This window comes from Protopterus annectens, chromosome 3.part0, assembly GCF_019279795.1.
Source record: "Protopterus annectens isolate FY-2018-M chromosome 3.part0, PAN1.0, whole genome shotgun sequence".
In the NCBI taxonomy this organism is placed as follows: Eukaryota; Metazoa; Chordata; order Ceratodontiformes; family Protopteridae; genus Protopterus; species Protopterus annectens.
Genome location: NC_056731.1, coordinates 1,543,603,021 through 1,543,623,149, shown reverse-complemented (window position 1 = coordinate 1,543,623,149; position 20,129 = coordinate 1,543,603,021). Strand labels below are relative to the sequence as shown.

At 36.3% G+C, this 20,129-nt stretch overlaps 1 protein-coding gene across 1 annotated transcript in view; it reads right to left on the bottom strand.

Annotated features, from left to right (window-relative positions):
• The window catches only part of LOC122796835 (cytochrome P450 2F2-like), a 749,069-nt gene that overhangs the window by 624,498 nt on the left and 104,442 nt on the right, over positions 1-20,129 (bottom strand). The window contains exon 3 of the mRNA XM_044065579.1: positions 12,238-12,400. Coding sequence (XP_043921514.1) covers positions 12,238-12,400 — 163 coding nt within the window. The remainder of the gene's footprint in view (positions 1-12,237; positions 12,401-20,129) is intronic.

The following is a 20,129-nucleotide window of genomic DNA, read 5'->3' as shown; positions in this document are numbered from 1 at the left end:
TGGATGGATTGTGTAAGAAAAGACCTGCAACAGTCTGGCATGATTATCGAATAATGCAGAAGAGTGGCATTGAAAAGAGAGATGGTGATAGTTGAAAAGACACTTTGATCTGATGTAGAAAATGGGAAAAAAGGAGGTTGATGATGATGATAGTAATGACTATCTGTCATGTCTTAGCTGAGTGCTGCCCTTTTTTACACTCCTTTGCAAGAACTAAACTTTGACTTTCATTCTGTCACCTATTAATGGGCAGACACAGACTTAAACAACCTATCCCACGTACATTGCTACAACTACAAAGTGGTGTAGAGACACTAAAAAAATGGCAGGAAGATTTGCAACCCAGAAATGGTACTATGATAGACGTGTAAGAGCTGTATTTCCCTAAATGTATGAGAAAATGTAATAAAAAATTTGCCAACCAATGTAAAATCATTGAAAAAAAGTGTTGCTGACAAAATAATGGCTAAAGCCATAACTACTACCAATAAGCCTGTATTGTATCTGGTAATAGATAATGACTCTGGAATATATACAGTAGAAGGAACAGAAAGCATTTGATGAGAATGTAGAGGATGACAAACAGTCCTGAGGAAATGACTTTCTACGATTTAATAGTAACATCACATCCATGGCAGTATCTAAGATGACAGAATTTTGTTTAATGTCCTGACCACCTTCTTATGCATGAAAGCCCTGAATGTTGATACATATTTTTTGTTATTACCTCTTTCTTTAGCTCTGCTCTGAGCATGTACCTTGCAAAGGTACAAGATGATACAACCTGAACAGTGCACTAAGAGTTTTTTTTTTTTTACAGAAGTCATGGGAACAGCTTTTATGAATTTAGGGTTTTATGTTTAAGCAAACATTTTTCTTCTTGATAAGAAATGAATACTTGAAATATTACTGGTTTAAAACATCAATGTGCATTCTAAAATATAACACACTCAATTTTCATGGTTAAGATGAATCTATTTCTATAATTTGGAGATGTCAGAGATACAAACCCCATTAAAAATGGATTTAATGCATTGAAAGATATCTTCTAGGCCAAGAAGTTGAAATACCAGGGATATTTTTACTGAGTTCTTTGATAAAGTTTAATTAAAAGACCACATTTTTCAGTTATGTCTAAAGTTCAAGGCAGTGTTTGTGTGTGTGTGTGTATGTGTGTGTGTGTGTGTGTGTGTGTGTGTGTGTGTGTGTGTGTGTGTGTGTGTGTGTGTGTGTGTGTATGTGTGCGTGTGTGCGTGTGCAATCTGTATATCTGTGTGTATGTGTGAGTGTGTGTGTGTGTGTGTGTGTGTCCGTTTGCAAAGCTGTGCATATGTGTGTGCGTGTGTGTGTGTGTGTGTGTGTGTGTGTGTGTGTGTGTGTGTGTGTGTGTGTGTATGTGTGTGTAAAATCTATTTATGCTGTGCATATGTGTGTGCGTGTGTGCAGGCGTGTGTGTGCTTGTGTGTGTGTGCGTGTGCGTGTGTGTGGTGTGTGTAGACATGCAACTGACCAGTGCCACTGTATGTGTTTTAGGTGTGCCTGCCATAATTATAGTAACCCTCTTGTGACTGGTAAAGTACATCTCTTGCCAGAAGTGTATTTGTCAGCATCCCTGAAAACATCCAGAGTTGCACAGTGTGTATTCCTGTTTCTTCAGTCCTCAGCTAGTCTGTGGTAGAGGGTCAGAATAAAGCAGCTGAAGTAAACTTTTAAATTTAAACAGAGAACATATAGTCACCCTTTTTTCAAATATTTTAACAAAAGTAGGCATGTCCGGTTCTCTCAGCAATGAAGCAACATTCTGCTTTACATGTACTGTTATGCTATAGCAGATTAAACCAGCTTATGGGGCAAGTAAGACTGGAATATCTTTCTTTGCAGTAAAGCAAACCTCATTAAATTATTAAAGTTGTCATACAAAAGTGGTTCAGATACACTCTAAACATTAGTGACAGTTTACTAAATGTGCAATGTCTGTAGTCTGTGAGAGCACACTGTCTATAAATAAAATGGTCTTATAATGAGACAGCTAGGAGGTTCAGCCATTTTAACACTTTTTTATCTGCTTTGAAGGTAAATGATATAGACAGCTTTTGTAGGAAAATTTAATACATATGCAGGCACAGTTAATGCTGAACTGCAGAATGTTAAAACAGTAAATGCATGTCTCTAATCATGTTATTTCTCTGTATAAGCCTGGACCTTCTGTTTATCGTTCTGTGATCTTGACCTTAGCAAAATAATAATAAAGTATAGGAAAGCTTAGATAAAACCACAAGAATAATTCCAAGTACACAGGTGAACCCAAAAACAGCAGACTGCTCCAGTTCTTCAAATCTCTTTATTCACAAATGTGTGAGTGCTTTCGCAGGTTATACTCCTTCATCAGATACAAACAAGAATAACAAAGACTGCATTAAATACTCTAATAAACAAATCACATGATACATTTCACTTAACTCTAAAAGGGGCACAGTCCTAACAATACATAACATTATGCACACTAACTAAAAACATATAAGATGAATAAAATCAATATATTTAATATGAGTATAAACTCATTTTAAAACAGTAGCTACACAGATTCTCTATAGAAAGTACTGCTACTTCATCTGCGTAAGCGTCTACTCTTTAGTTTAGGTTTAATGGGCACCCTGTCATTCAACCCATGCCCATAGTCCGTTCTGAGCCTGATTATCCATTTGGCTTCCAGTTGTTCAGTAATATTCCTGATATCACCACATCCGGCACTCTCACTCTACCAATAGCTATAAATAAAAATGTGTGTGTTAAATCTGTCTCCAAGACATGTTTAGAAAGGGCACTATTCTGGCTGCCCTTACTAACATGGTAAATATGTTCTTTTATGCAATCCTGCAGGTCTCTATCTGTTTTCTCAACATAAAATTTAGTACACGCTGTGCAAAAAGCTAAATAAATTATGTGTTCTGAACTACAGGTTGCATATATATTAAACGTATATTCTTTCTTTTGATCAGGATGTAAAAACATGTTATTGGTATTTATATGCTTGCAAGCAGCACATTTGCCACAGGGAACTGTTCTCTTATCTACTCTCTCAATTCTATGAGTTTTAGGGTAGCAAAGACGGTTCTTAAGCGATGTCATCTTTTTATATATAAACCTTTGTTTGGTGTCTAAAATTCCCATAAGACTTTCATCAGTCATTAAAATGTTCCAGTGTCTCTCAATAACTTTCTGGTACCTAACATTATCACTTGCATAAAACATGGGTATTCTCGACTTCATACTGTTACCAGAATCTTGTGGTACTACTGCCTCATTTAATTTAGTTATTTGGCTAGAAAAATAGGGTTTGGCACTAATATCTCTCACTTTCCTTGCAGCTTCAATATTCCCCTGCAGTGAGAGATACTAGTGCCAAACTCTATTTTTCTAACCAAATAACTAAGTTAAATGAGGCAGTAGTACCACAAGATTCTGGTAACAGTATGAAGTCGAGAATACCCATGTTTTATGCAAGTGATAATGTTAGGTACCAGAAAGTTATTGAGAGACACTGGAACATTTTAATGACTGATGAAAGTCTTATGGTAATTTTAGACACCAAACAAGGTTTATATATAAAAAGATGACATCCCTTAAGAACCATTTTTGCTAAGCTAAAACTCAGAATTGAGAGAGTAGATAAGAGAACATTTCCCTGTGGCAGATGTGCTGCTTGCAAGTATATAAATACTACTAACGTGTTTTTACATCCTGATCAAAAGAAAGAATATACGTTTAATGTATATGCAACCTGTAGTTCAGAGCACATAATTAATTTAGCTTCTTGCACAGTGTGTGCTAAATTTTATGTTGGGAAAATAAAGATCTAATAAACTTGATGTTTCAGGAGGACCATAGCTTTGTTTATGTGCTATTATTGGCACATTTCCAGTTGTTCCTAACCCTGCAACAACACTGGATTCTATCCCTTCAGATGCCAACACTTTTTCAGTGACATATTTTGTCTGTGTTTTTTCTGTCTCTGTACATCTTGATAGCCAATATTTATTTGCTTTTACTTATAAAGGTCATCAGTACACTTGGATTAGGTTACCACAAGAGTATGTGGAATCTCCTAGCCTTTTCTCTAGAGAAATGAAGAAACAATTAGACGAGATTAAATTTCCTTGTATGTCTAATTTGATTCAATATGTAGAATATGATTTGTTTTTAGCTTCAAGGCTGTACATGATTGCAAAGAAGACACTAATTTTCTTTTGACTCAGCAGAATTAGGATTTAAAGTTAATAAAATCAAATTACATTTGTGGAAGTTGCAGATTCAATAGTTAGGGCAACTTATTTTAGAGGACACCAGACAAATTTTGCCTCCACATATAGCTGCGATACAAACTGCACCATACTCTTGTACATTGAAACAGCTGCCAGCTTTTTTGAGTTTAACAGGCTACTGTTAACAATGGATTTCTAATTATGCAGAAGTAGTGAAATTTTTGTTTGAATTGTGTATGAAAGATACCCCTGAACTTTTATCCTGGCAGAATTATCATAAATAAGCCTTTGTACAATTGAAAACATTACTTTTAAATCCTCCTGCACTTGGGTTACCAGATTATTGTACAAGATTTTTTTCTGTTTTGTAGTGAAAAAATAAATTAGCATTAGGATTGTTAGCACAACGCAGAAATTATGGTTTTAGACAATTTGTTCATTTCAGTACAAATCTTTATCATGTAGCTGGAGTTTGATCTATTGCTTTAGGATGGTGGCTACAAGGGCTGATGTACTAGACTTAGCGGCCACACTAACTCCTGGTCATGAGACTTATGTGGCACTACCACATTCTGTAGAAGCTGTGTTACTAAAGAATACAATGCAATCTTTATCTGCAGCATGATGGTTTAAATATGAATTGCCTTTGCGTAATGTCCCTTTCTTTACAGATATCCATCACTTAATCCTGCTTCTTTGATCCCTTCAGTAGATGGAAAACCACATGACTGAGTAGTTGTTATTAATTAACACTGTGCTTTCTCCTAGCTTAGATTTGAAAGATGTTCCTTTGCAGAATTCAGATTTAATTCTTTTCGTAGATGCCTCCTGATTTCAAAGATAAGATGGTGCACTTGTAGCATCCTCTTCCATTTGCATGCAAGACAACATTTCATTAACTGGACTTTAAAATGGAAATGTTTTACTCAAGTAGTTGAACTAGTGGCTATAATTGAAACATGTAAAACTGACAAAAATCAATCAGTAACCATCTTTACTAACTCCTCCTTTTGACTCAGCATCATCAGGGAGAGTTATTAAAAATGCAGTTTTGTTAATAAATCATTAGATACTTTATTATTACCAAGAGAGATAGCTGTAGTGAAATGTACCTCAGATAAATCTGATGAATCTTTCGTTACCAAAAGTGACACATTCACAGATATGTAACAAAGAGAGGCTGCATTGTCTTATTCTGTTCAGGCTATATTTTTGCAGCAATTAAATGAAAATAACAACTTTTCTTTACAGGAGTTAGTGTTTTTTCAAGATGAGATAGATGCCTCTGAGAGAAACAGGTGGATAAGTGATGACTATAGCCTCTCTCTGGACCTTTTGCAGCACCATTGCTAAGGTCGACTATTAGTCTACACATGGGAAGACCTATGAGAATGCCTGCTATGCCTGCTTCTACCTTTGCTAAAATTGCAAGATATCAATAAAACTATGCTTTTCTATTGTAAATCCCTATGATTTCTTTTGCAGAAATACCATAGTGTCATTCTGCATCATCACAATAACCATCAGAGCAGGATCACCATGATCTGAATCCCAGAGACTTTCTATACATAAAAGCACATTCCCAAAGAAACTCACTTAACCCCAGATGGTAAAGACCATACTCGGTTTTGCTCACAGCTGTTACTGCCAACTATTTTTAAGGCCTCTCCACTTGGATCCATATGTCGCATGTCAAAAAGACCCTTCTTTGTGATGACCACAACAAGACACCCCTTAAGTTAGACAACTTGAACAAACAAAATTTATCACCAGAAAAAAACAGACAACAGCCCAGAGATATTGTTGCATCTGGAAGTGACAGCCCTTGATGTTATCCCATTCCAACCAAATTTGGAACCAACTGTGAACTGTTTGCCATCCAGCCTGACTCCATATTTGCCATCCAGCTGATATCCAGAACTGAATGCTGTTAAGTTACTCTTGCTACCTGACCAGGAAGTTAAAAACAGTGATTCTGTTAACTCATCCTGGTCTGATTCAACTTCCAGTGATTCTTCTTCAAGTCTGGCAACATTTTTTCTTGCTTCCATTGACAGGATTATTGATTCATTCTGCATTTAGGACACCTATTTGGGCATTCCCTTAACCATGCAATGGTCCTTTTTGAAATCTTCTGCAATTGAGTCTGTGCGGTCCAGGTAATATTCTACCAGACTGCCAACAATAAATGTGATGTCCCCCACTTAAAACCCAGGTCAGTAATTAAGGAGCATTTATCTCCCCACTGACTTCAGTGTGGGAGCATCACAGAAAACACCAGAGCATAGCGAATACAAGAGTAAAATTCCACAATTTCTCTTAAGAGCACAAGAACACACTGAATTTTCCTTGGACTGGACTATATACCTCTGTCCACCATAAATGTAACCCCTTATCATACACTTCAGAGCAATGTGTTCCAGTTTAAGACCTCTGACTCTTTCACACTCATAATAAATCCAAATCTCACATATGCAAACACTTATGGAAAGCATGACACAGATTTCCAGCTGTGCCCCCTCCCCAAAATAAATGGTAATGCTGCCACCAGAATCAGACAGGTCTATGTGCTCTTCAAAGTGTGATCAATTATTAAACATTAAATATCAAAATTAATGATAGCTGTGACCAGAAGTAGCCAGGCATTCAATATCACCTGGGGAGTATCAAACAGGTATAAGCACTCTCTAAACTCTAAAGAACACACAGATTGTCCAGCTGCAATGTAAAGTAATGAAAAACATTTAATTATAAATATACTGATTACAAGAATGTAAATCAATAACTTTCAATAAACACCAGAATTCAATCACCAGAAATGTAAAAATAAGCTGCAAGATAGAAGTCCATCATCTTAGAAAAACTCTATCTAAGGAACTAAACTTTCCTAATCTAACTAGAGAATACTGTCCCTGATCCAATCTGAAACATAACAGAGATGCAAAAAACACAGGCTTACTGTTCTGGTGAGTCCTTTTTCTGGGTATCTCTTGCACAACACTGTAACTGACTGCAGCTGTTCACTAACTGCTGAGCAACTGACTTCAGCACTCTCAATTATATAGTCCAGGTTAACAGTCTCAACTATCTTATTTTAAAAGTAACAGTCAGCTGTTTGAAAATGCTCTTTTTCCTGTCAATCAGCTGTTCAAATGATCACATAGTAACCAGGAACATTCTAATGACATCACCTACTGATCAACTGATTCTCCTCAGACAGTTTGCATTTTGGAATCTCCCCCGCAAACATGTGCAATCAGAAATGTACCAAAACAGTGACACATTATTTAAACATTTTGCATAAGCAATGAGATAGTCAACATTTTAAAAACATATTTACATTTTCACAACCAGACATGCTGGCATATAATACAAGTAAACCTGAGAATATACACAAATCTCCTGCCAGACATGCTAACACAGATGACAGTGTTTCCAATTTCTTCACAATGCCCTTGGTCGATGACTTTTTGGTGATCAATTTCATTTGTGCAATGAACACCCAACCCAACAACCTTGTTTAAATTACTTCACAACCTCCTCCGGCCCCAACATGTTTGTTTTCCCTGGGGATTAATGATCACTACAGTTACTATGTTTTTCATCATAAGTTTGTTTTGACTGTTTTGGCATACAGAACTGTTAAGTGTCTCATCCTCTGCAACCATTGGAGCTGTAAGTATTGAACCATTTCTTAATAAACATACACACTTTGCTAAAAGTAGAGACAGGCATTCAGTTGGAATTGAATCAAAAGCACCTGAATGACATCCTACATTTAATACTTTGTCTGCTATCTTGCAAACTTATGCACATAACCTCAGTGTTACCAACTGCTGGGTTTGTGTACATATTCTTACTCCACATGATGGGGGTACTCCATTGATTCCTGTACTGGTGACTGATTCTGAACTTCATACTGCATTTTGCCTTATTTTTCTTGCTAAGAAGAATAAACATGTTTTTTTTTTCCTTCTTTACCATAATGCTGCTTCAACTACCAATGAATGTTAAAGAACATGTTTGCTATTGTAAAAATGGAACATTTTTTGTCAGAATTAATACTTGCAGTTTTCACCTAGAAAATGTATGATGGGGTTGGAGGGCAGGACATAAATACCACTACATTTGTGTAAAGCAAACTTATCCCTGCTTACCTACAGACTGGTCATTGTTATTTTGGTCATGTTATTCCAGTTATTCGATATATGGCTGCTTTACAAAAGGAAAGATTCATAATGCTCTTCACAAGAGAGACACTAAAGACATTCCTAACCCAGAATGTGAAATAGGTGCCTCTTAAGTGTATTATTAATACTGCAGAACAAACTGCTTTTAAAAGGCTTGCTCACACGGATCTTGGTGATGGGATCCTTTCTGGAGCAGGCATTCTACCTGCTTATGGGGCAGTGAAGTTCACCTGGGAGATTAGGAAATTGTTTAAGCTTCTGGAAATATTAAATAATTCCACTTTTGAGTCTATTAATTTCAGTCTATTAATTCATGGATGGTGCAGTGGTGCAGCAGTAGCACTGTCACCTCACAACAAGAGGTTCTCTGGTTCGATTCTCAGCTGGATTGCCTTCTGTGTTGAGTCTGCATGTCCTCCCTGCATTTGTGTGGGTTTCTTCCGGGTGCTCTGGTTTCCTCCCACATTACAAAGACATGCATCTGGAGCATTTCTTCTGGGGTGTCTGCTGAAAACTGGCTTTGTTCGAAGTCAGACTTTCCTGGTTAACAAATGTTAAATAAATATTAATTTGGTAACCTAGGAAATGATTGCAATGTGTAGTGTGATGCTATTGAACCACATAATACTTGTATTTACCATCATGTCTAAAAAGGGTACATGTGCATTCATTCAAATGGCATGTGGATCTTTATTCATGATAACATATACATATATATACCCACCTAGAAATAATTCAAAAGGTCACTGAATATTCACATGCCAAAGAAGTTGATACTTCCCGAAGGACATAGTTAACCAACCTTTTCTTTGGATGGGGAGGAGAGATGTTAAATGTTTTCATGCTTATAGCTATTATAATAATTATTTTAGGTCTTCTTCTTTTTATGTTTAAAGCATGCATTTTAAAATGACTAGAATCTGAAAGAAATGTTGACCTGCACACGCATAAAATTGAAACTGTGCTACTGACCACTATTAATAAAAATTATAATACAATAAAAGATGGAAATAAAGTGTTGCATGATTTTAGTAAAATGTATGACAATCTATATAAAAGACCAGGGGAGTGTGAAAATATACATAGTATAGAATGTATTACTAATGATTATTTACAGTATTCATTGTATTTTGTTCCATCAAGATATAGGCATGTTTTCATTTCAAATAAGACTGCATTTTTGAAACAGCTATTTAAAGAATGTTCATGTCAGGGACAGAAACAAACAGCATGTGAAAAATTTCTGAAAGAGAGTGAAAAATTATTCATTCATCTGAAAACTTGTACTCATTGCCCAATCATACAAGTATTATGGTTTGGCTAATGCCTTACAGCTTCAGATGGGGAATGTGAATGGTGAGAACTACAGAGAAGAGAAAATGTTAGTGCATGCATTTCATTTCATTTCTAATATGCATTCATAACAGAATAAAATCTTTCAGTGTCTTTCGATATCTATCTATTGATTTGCTTCCTATTTAATATTAGCAAGTGCTGACAAGGTTAGAAAAGGTTTAGAAAAATATAAGACTTGTTCTAAGCAGCAAGTTCTATCGTGGACTTCGGAACTTGCACCTAATACGGACTGTCATTAACAAGCAGTCAGAAGATCATAGTTAGCAAAATGAATGCTGTATTGTTAATTTCTAATTGATCAGTGGTTGTTCCATGATTGTTATAATAATGATATTTTTAATGATAAAAGGTATAAAACATAGATTTTTGAAGTTCGAGGACACCGGATCTTATTTTTGTAGTCTCATATGTATGTATCTTTCTGTGCAATAAAGGAGATTGTTATTTTCTGCTGAACTGTGTTATTTAAAAGTTATTTGGTACTTTAACATCTCCACCTCCCAAATATTATAATTAATATTCAGGGTACTGACTGCTGGTGAAAAGTGAAATGTCCTTCATTGTAGTGACAAGCTTGTAATGAAAATGTCAATTCAACATGAGAAAATGCTAAAAACAATGCATACCGACCTTGTTATGCAGCCACGACTTATTGAGAAAAGTTAAGCTCTTTTTTTCTCACAGTCTAAAATGGAATTTTATGAATGAAACAAAAGTGCTTCAGTTTCCTTAAAAACTGTAGCTGCATAACCAGACTGATATGTCCTGTTTGTTTTCTTCATTGTAGTGGACCAATTACTATTGCAGAGTGTTCACACCTCCTCATGTCTTCTGTCCTCTAAATATCAGTTATTCTTGCTTTCTGTATAACAAAAAAGCAGTTAAAATATAGTTATCATACATTCAGAATTTCAATAAAACATCCGCATTTTATGTAGTTTCCAGATTCTCAGCCATATATGTAAAACAATCTGAAAGATATTGCTATAAGACAGAATATTTAAATAATGAGGCATTGCACCATCAGTATACAACATTAGTGCAAAAAATGCTAACAATAGCTTAGTACAAAAGTACATGCAAGTGCAGCTAAGTGCAAAGGCCAAATGATTAAAAATAAAAAAATGGCAGCCAGCACTTCCATTCAGCAAAGTATTTTATTCTCATATAAAACAGACCTTCAACACCGATGAAGGCATGGAGTTGCTGAAACTGTTCTGATTTTTTATGAGAATAAAATGCTTTGCTGAATGGAAGTGCTGGCTGCTGTTTTCTAACTCTACCTTAGCCAGAAAATTATTTGCCCATTAATGTGTTGACATAAGTCCCATGCTGTTGGCATAATGGTTAAGATGTCAACTTCACATACACAAGAAGTAGGGTATGATTATCACCTTTGGGAGATTGGCTAGGCTTAATATGGCCCACAAGAGCAGTTAGCCTAGTAATTAAGTATGAATATCCATGGCAGGGCTAGCCACCTGGTGGTGTAGACATTTATGCTAGATGATGGCACTATTGATGTGACTCCCCAACCCCATCTGCAAAAATAGGAAAAAAGGAGGTTTAGGATAGCGGTAAGTTCTACCAAGGAATTTGGATCCCATGCCCTATATTGAATCCCATAAACAAATAGACAGAAAATCTTAATTAGCCATCTTTTGTTATCAAACCTCTCATCATTAATCAAAATCAGCTTTGGACAAAAGCCATTTTCAAAGAACAGTACATTTCACCGGTAAAAAAAAAATATTGATCTGACAGAAATGACAATGCATTTTATCGAAAAACCTTCATTAGCATATCCAACTACCAGAAATAATGACTGAACAAAGTGCTAAAAACCATATATTTTGTACACTGATGTTTCAGTCAGAAAACACAAATTGTTAAAGCTTCAAAGAGGTGAAACAAATATGTAGTTTTGCAGGAACAAGTCATCCATTTGTGGGTTGTCACACTCGCCCTCTTACTTCAGTTTACTAAGTTCAGGGTGATACAGCCCAAAAGAAAAAAAGAAAAGCACAAATATTTTGAATCAGTGCAGTGCACACATAGAATCTTCACCAGCAGTGACTTCCAGTGTAAAATGTGACCTGAGAGTTTAACAGTGGAGACCAGAAATCAACAAATTTAAACTGATCAATTTTGCAAAAAGAGTAAGGACTTATTTCTTACAACCAAAGAAAGAGACAGAGCATCACACTAAAAGGGCAGATGATTATTGCCTTTCTTTGTATTTTACACTAGCAAAGAATAAATTCTACTTTGACTAACTTGCAAATCTGTGTCACAGTCACTAGGAAGCTTGGTACCTTTCCAAGGGTCGCATATTCCACATATTAATAATTAGTGACTGACGTACTTTTCTGTTTGATAATTCTGTATTTGCCATTACCTGCTTACAGTGGCTAATCCACACTTCTTACCTTTATCATTGCTCATTGCAAAGAATAGTGGATCATTTGGCCTGTCCGCAAATTCTATAGCATAGTCTACCAAAGCTTCCTTCACTGTCTTGTAACCATGAAGAATCACCACAGGATTGCTTCCCATGTAGATACTGAAGATATTCCCATATTTTTTAGCTATCTGAATAGAAAAAAAAACACATACTTACTTTTGCTATGCATTCAAAGAAAAACTGCTTAGCAAATGCAAATTTGCAGTTCAACACCAGAGATTAATTTATCACTGACTTACAGTTATCAACAGACTCAAACTTAACAGTGGATTAACTTTTCACTAAAAAGGACTTTTAAACATTCATCTCTGTCACCTCCATGTGCATTTCATTCTACCTTCCTAAAATTCTTCTTATCAGAATATAATAAAATTTTCCAACATTTAGACATATGTTTCCACTAATTTATAAACAGAAATATTTGTTTGCATTCAGATATTAGGACTGTCTCATCTTTTGTAAAGAAACATTTGTTTCCACTAGTTTATAAACAGAAATATTTCTTATCACTGACTTACAGTTATCAACAGACTCAAACTAAACAGTGGATTCACTTTTCACTAAAGTAGACTCTCTGTCACCTCCGTGTGCATTTCATTCTACCTTCCTAAAGTACGTCTTATCACAATATAATAAAAATTTCAACTTTTTAGACATTTGTTTCCACTAATTTATAAACAGAAATATTTGTTTGCATTCAGATATTAGGACTGTCTCATCTTTTGTAAAGAAACATTCTCAATTTTTAGGGCTGCTTTCCGCATCTGTTGAGAGCACTGGGATGCCTTCAGCACCCTTTAAAATTACACCTAAAATTCATTGAACTGATGCTTTAGAAATTATCTGGAAAAACACTGATTCTGTGAATTTTATGTATACCTTGAATGAGGTCTATGCTTGTCACAATAACAAAAACCTAAACCTCTGAAAAAATTAAATGGGAGATTCCCAATAATCATTAAAATAAATAATGTTGCAACAAATGCAGCACAGTGATGTGCAGTGAGCTTCAAAAACAAGTAGCTTTACAGGACCATATGAGTTTATGACAGGATGATAGGAGGTTTCTAGGCTAACATATCTAGAGCCTTGTTAAGCCAAGCCACGCATGCCCCAATTTTCCCAATTATCAATGCTCATGGGCTAGAATGGCTTACACCTCTATTTCAAAAATGTAGCTGTTATTAATACTATTGTTTTTTAGGAGATGATGTGATCTATTGAAAGGAATCTATATATTATCATGGTACTTTCATGATTCACTCACATTTCACCTTTCCTTCATAGCAAAAATGTACGTAAGCTACTCCCTTTTGCAGAAATTCTTGAAGACAATCACTTGACTGTGAATACTCACCATTTAATATTTTCTTACGTTTCCATGTAACAGATATACATACTTAGATTATTTGATTTACACATGCATGCACTCATAGACACACTACACACACACACACACACACACACACACACACACACACACACACACCACACACACACACACACACACACACACACACACACACACACACACACACACACACACACACACACACACACACACACACACACGCACACAGTATTTTTTTCCATTACCCAGGTTACTAACATGTTTCTATTGTTCCACACACACTCAGTTTTTGTTGTCTCTTCTTTTAGAGATCAGCATCAAAGATTATTTGAAGTGTTTACAAAAGTAAAGTAAGAAAGAAAAAAAGACAAACAATGAAAGGTCAAAACAAAATAAGAAAATATGATTCATTTATATCAAATAGATATAGTTTTATAGCTAATTGATACTAGTAATTTATTTTCATTAATAATTACTGAAACTTGACAAGGACAATAATAACTACACTTTGGTTTGCTAAAACTTGTTTTTTTTTTGTATAGCACTTGCATGAGCTGCAAATATTACTATGATAAGGCCATTTGTGGATCAAATGCATGAGCTGGCATGGGTACATCATTAAACAGGACCAAAAAATTAGCAGGTCTGAAGTGATCATTCCTTAGAATTGGATACAGATGATGAATTTTATTCCACTAGTTATGTAATTAGGAACAACTACAAAATGTACGTTCTCCAATTGATTTACTTTTATTTTCACATGTGTAACATTTTCTACTTCTGTTCATAAATATTTTACAACCTCTGTGAGGACTATCATGCTTGGTGCAAACATTTTAAAGCAATTTTTTTTTCAGAAATAAGATGGCATTTTGCTGGATTCTGAAATGTCAAAGTAACAAGGGTGCACAACCTTCACCATTTCACTGTCACAACTCTGAATAGTAAAATTCAACATACATCCCTGGGATGACATCATTTTGGGTGGGGGAGGATTGTGATCTGCCATATTCAATACTGAATCAACCTGGGACATGGTAATGTGAAATGTTTGACTGACTCTGGGTTATTAGTACTCATAATACAAGGAAGTCTGCATTAATTGTACTAAAATATTAGGGCTAGAAACTTAGTTTGACTACATGGATAGGCTTCAAAAGATCCTCATAAATCATTAGCCTAGTAAGTACCTATGAAATTATGAACCTATGAATGTATGAACCGCATTACTTTATCTGGGCATTGTGCAAAGCTGCCTCAGGATTCAAAGGGTCTAGCTATATGAGACAACTGGTACTGCATACAGACAGACTGGCTACAGTACTCATTCCGTGATACAGCTGTACATGCTCTGCCTTAAGGCTATTCAGCAACAAAACTCCATTTGTAGGATGGACAGCTAAATGCAGACATTATGTCTAGCACAGATATCATGCCTTCATTTATGACATCCAAGGAGAAGGACATATGTGAGTGGCCACTATCCCACTAGGGAATGAAGCCTTGTTTTAACAAGCTCTGTAAAAAGAGCATTCTCCTGAGGAGGCTGAAGTAGGGCTCACACTATTATCTATCATTCATGTCTATGGTCAAAGGCAGACTGTTGACTTGTGATACTTGCAGTATATCTTCTTCTGCATGTAGAATTCAGTTCTACAAGGCAGTCTGGCTTCAAACTTGGATCTGCCTGCAAGGCTGCCTATGATCTCTCACATGCTTAGCAGTTGTAGCAGTAGTAGATAGAACAAGCCATCCAGTCATCCTCCAACCTCCTCAAGGGACAACTTGCTGCACTTTATTTTTTTTTGTTTAAATATGTACTATCCATTTGAGTTAGTGGCCATACATTCATGTTGTTCCCCTGGGTATGGCACATACAGGCATGATTACCGGTGTTCATCTATATGCCATACAGATGGAGCTGTGGTGTTGAATAGCCTTGTGATAGAGCAGCTCTATCTGCATGATGAAATTGTTCAGGCAGGGTCATCATCATCATCATCATCAATATCAACCCCCTTTTTTCGAATTTCCTACATGGTGTCATGGAGTTGTGTCAACCATTTCCATTTCTTTCTATTCAATGCTACTTTCCAATCATTTTCAATGGTCATGCCTGACTGTTGCAAGTCTTCTGTCATGCAATCCATTTATCTTTCTGCCAAATATCCTAATTTCCTCTTCCGTTCTTGCTGTCGCTCCCAAATCTTCTTCACCAGATTGACTTCTGTATTCCTGCACATGTGTTCAGACCACCACAATCTGTTCTCTGTGGCCTTGTGTGGAATTGGACCTACTTTGGATTCTGGTCTGATGTCCTAATTTTTTTGTCTGTCCCACAGTGAGCATCCTTCTACCCCATTTCAGGCATTTCATCTCCATCACCTGTAGTTTCCTCTACTGCTCTGCCTTCACAGCCTAAGTTTCTGCACCATATAGTAGTACTGGTCACACCACTCTTTTGTAAACCTTACTTTTCAGCTTTATTGACATTCTTCTGTTACACACTGTTCCTGATACTCTGTGCCATTTGGCTGTAGACCCACATTACCTTGATTCTAGCTTTGACATCCTCATTCAGACTTCTGTTTTCCTCAATCACACCTCCAAAATACTTGAAGCTGTTAAGCTGTGTGATGTCCCACCTCTGGACTAGTAATCAAGGAGCCTGAATCATCACCACTGACACTGGTGGGAAACTTTCACTTAGAACAAAAATATATACACACAGTATTTTCAGATGTATCTCTCTGCACCAAGTACAATTTCCCTTAAGAGCACACAGGGAGCACACTCCAGACATGGGGCTGAACTTCCTCTTTAGGCCCCAAATAAGACTCCACCTTTCTCTCTGCAGAAATCACTGCTCTGTGTCCCTGTTCCATGTAGCTGACACATACACTCTTTGAGATTTGATTTTCACACACACGCATGCACACACATCTGGGAAAGGCTGGAACAGATTTATCCACTATAACACCTCCACCCAGACTATAAGCTGGATTCACAGCCACCAGCCAGCTAATGTATGGCACTAACCAGGGTACCCAATCACTCTTAGTAAAATGAATACTTACACAAATGGTAGTGTTAACCAACCGGCAAGACTTTCAGGAGCGTATGCAATAGTGCCACTTTTCAGGCGCATGATACAACAATACCAATAAGTAAATGCAAGCACTCTCAAGAGTTAAAATATTTTCTAAAATACCAGCCACAATGAAAGGATTTGATATATTTAATAATAAATAATAAAAACATGAGAATACTATTTATAATAAACATCAGAGTTTTACTTCATAGGAAATATAAAAAATAACACACATGGAAAGACTCAGAGAGATTCAGAAAAACAATACTTTAAGTTAATTTCACTATATTTTCCTAACTGACTGAAGAATTACTGTTCCCTAGTTAAGGTACTTACTACAGCAAGGCAAGATGAAGTGGGTGAGTGGTCTTGTCAGTTCCAAAATAGAGTCATCTGTCACAAATCTCATTAGTATCTAAATACAATTTCAGTGCTGGCAAAAGAATGACAATGTATCTGGTCAACTGATTCTGTAATACACTAACCCCCCCCCCCCCTGACTAGAAGCTGAGCAAGGATCTACCACAGATGTGTCACAATAAACACCTATGTCTTTGTTAAGGCTTATTCAAGCATCTGGAGACTGTAAAGCAATTCCAACCATTTCATCCTTCATGCAGAGGTTAACCAGCCATTGTCTGGCACCCCAGGTTAGAAATTAGTTCACCACTAAAGACAATAAGAGCAGGATCCCAGCCCAGACATTACGTCTCTGGTTGCATTCAAACCTGTGAGATAAAATCTTTATGGCCTAAACCAAGTAATATAATTTCAAGTTAATTTGCTTAAGGTGAGCTCAGATGAGCTTAACCCCTTCCCTTCCAGCATCCTCTGTTAACATTTCGTCAGTTCCAATACACTCTCTCATACATGTATATTTCTTTTCTGTCCAGCAGGACCCACTGTTGATACATTTTTAATACAAGCAACTTTACAAATGCAGTTTTAACACAAGCATCTGTACAAATCAGTTTGATATACAAATAACATAAAATTCTTTGCAAAACTCCAGCTAGTTATGCTGGCATATGTTACACATGTACTGCCCTACTCCTTACATCATCACGACCTATTCCACTATTTTCCTTTTTTATTTCAATTTTCAGCTTCTTTTGATTTCTCCCATTTGCTGTCAAGACTGTTGCATTATCTATAATCAGTTTCATCCCATGTGCCTTCAGTTTTGCATTCTATTCCACTTTATTTGCTCAATTTTTGTTCAGGGTCTGCTTATAATGTTAAATTATCCTCATACAGCAGATTTGTTGATCTGTAAACTCTGACCTACGTATATGCTAATGTAGTCTATCAACAATGAGAACAGCAGTGGTCTCAGAGCTGTACCCTGTTGCACACCCGCTCCCACTCATAACACCTCTGTGAGTTTGAACATTGTTTATACTTGTGTAATTTCTACCAATGTTTGTTGGACCTTAAACCATTGCAGGACTGCCCAAATCAGCTTTCTTAGGATTTTGTCATATGCTTTCTACCAATCTAGGAATACCCAGCTATCATTTTTCATCAATGTAACTCCTTCTCAGTTATCTGTATCACTACAAACATCAGCTGCATCCTGATGTGAATCTTACCTTCTCATCTCCCATCTTACTTTCTTCTGCTCTACATGTTCATTTCTCAATTACCCTGCCCACCAATTTCATACAGTGTGACAGGAGTTTGAAAACTCTATACTTCCCATGGTTATGAGTTTTACCCTTTATTGTTGTACACTGGTAGTAGAATGCTTATTCTACAGTCATCTGGTATATCCCTTTCTCACTATACTGCTGCAAGTACCCTATGGAGCCTTATTTTCTCCAGCTTACCCAATATCTTGATCATATTTACAATGAACTCATCTGGTGCGGCTGCTTTTCCTGACTTTGTTTTCTTTAGTGCTGTTCTTCCTTCTTCTCATTTAGGCTCTTCTTCCTCTTTTATTATCAGGGGTAGTAGTTCCCCATTGAATTCAATTCCTCAGTATGCAAAGGTAAAGAATGCTGTGGATCCTGCTTCTTGGAATTATGTCATCACAATGGGGAGGGTTGGATTTTTCTGTTTGGGAATAGTAAGGAAAGAAAGAATGGCAGAGGCAGTGTGCCATCACTACTTTGATATTTGGAAACAAGGCCCATACTTTCACCTTTTTGCACATTCAGCTGAAGACTCTTTTCTCCCCTGAATTTGATTCATTTTTTATACTGACCTTTAATTCTCTGTTTCCATTATATAATTGCTTTATTATATAAATACAATTTCAAGAATCCCCAAGTTTAGCTATGTTACAATCTTCATCATTGTTGCCATTTAGGTTTTCTTTTCTAGTTATTATTTCTTTATTTTATTAATTTAATTAAACAAGAATAAATGCATAATGTTTTGTTTTATTTAAATGTTGTACTTAGAATTTTACTTTAATTGTGTTAAGATTTGTTTTATATATATGTGTGTGTTTCAGTCACCATTCATTGTAATTATGAGCAAATGTTATTCAAGGGGTTAATACTATGCTACTGATCCAGAGGACCTTTGGTAGCCTAGTCGTAATATGCCTTATATATATATATATATATATATATCCGTATATATATATATATATATATACATATATATATATATATATATATATATATATATATATCATAACTGATTTATACCGATTGACATGACTAACTTATACATGCTTTTGTTTCCTTTCAATGAGGGTTTGAGGAGCCAGACCCTAGGGGCAATTGCAACCACCTATATATTCATCCAGGTTAAGCTTAAATAAAGTCAAGGTGCAGCTTTGTTTTATATCCAAAGAGAATCTATTCCATATAGGAGGGATTCTCTGATATATATATATATATATATATATATATATATATGTGTGTGTGTGTGTGTGTGTGCATAGGTTCATAGGTTGGTACTAGGCTATCAGCTCTAGGGCCTATACAGGCCTAGCCATAACAATTCCCTGGATATTTCTTCCACCGATATTTACTTCCCTGGACCGCTAACTTGCAGGGTGACTTACATGATTCCTGAGGTGAATTTCCTATCTCCCATCCAATCATCAAGGTTCCTTTTGAAGAGGGCCAAGGATGTGCTCTGCTTGACATGTATGGGCAGTCTATTCCAGAGTATGGAAAGTCACCGGGTGATGAACCTATCCCTCCAGCATGTTTTGTTTGTTGTGATGACAAGGTTTAGATCCCTGGAGTGTGTGGCTTTGAGGGATTGGGATTTATTTAAGTGGAGCATGTCCAACAGCTCAGGGTTTGACATGGCCTTGTATGTTATGCAGAGATCACCTCTGAGTAGAGTATAGCTGGAGTTTTTTTGACGGTTAGCATAGGGCATCTGCTTTAGGCCTGTGATTCGTTTAGTGAGGTATTTCTGCAGCCTTTCCAGCTGTTGCAGATGTCTT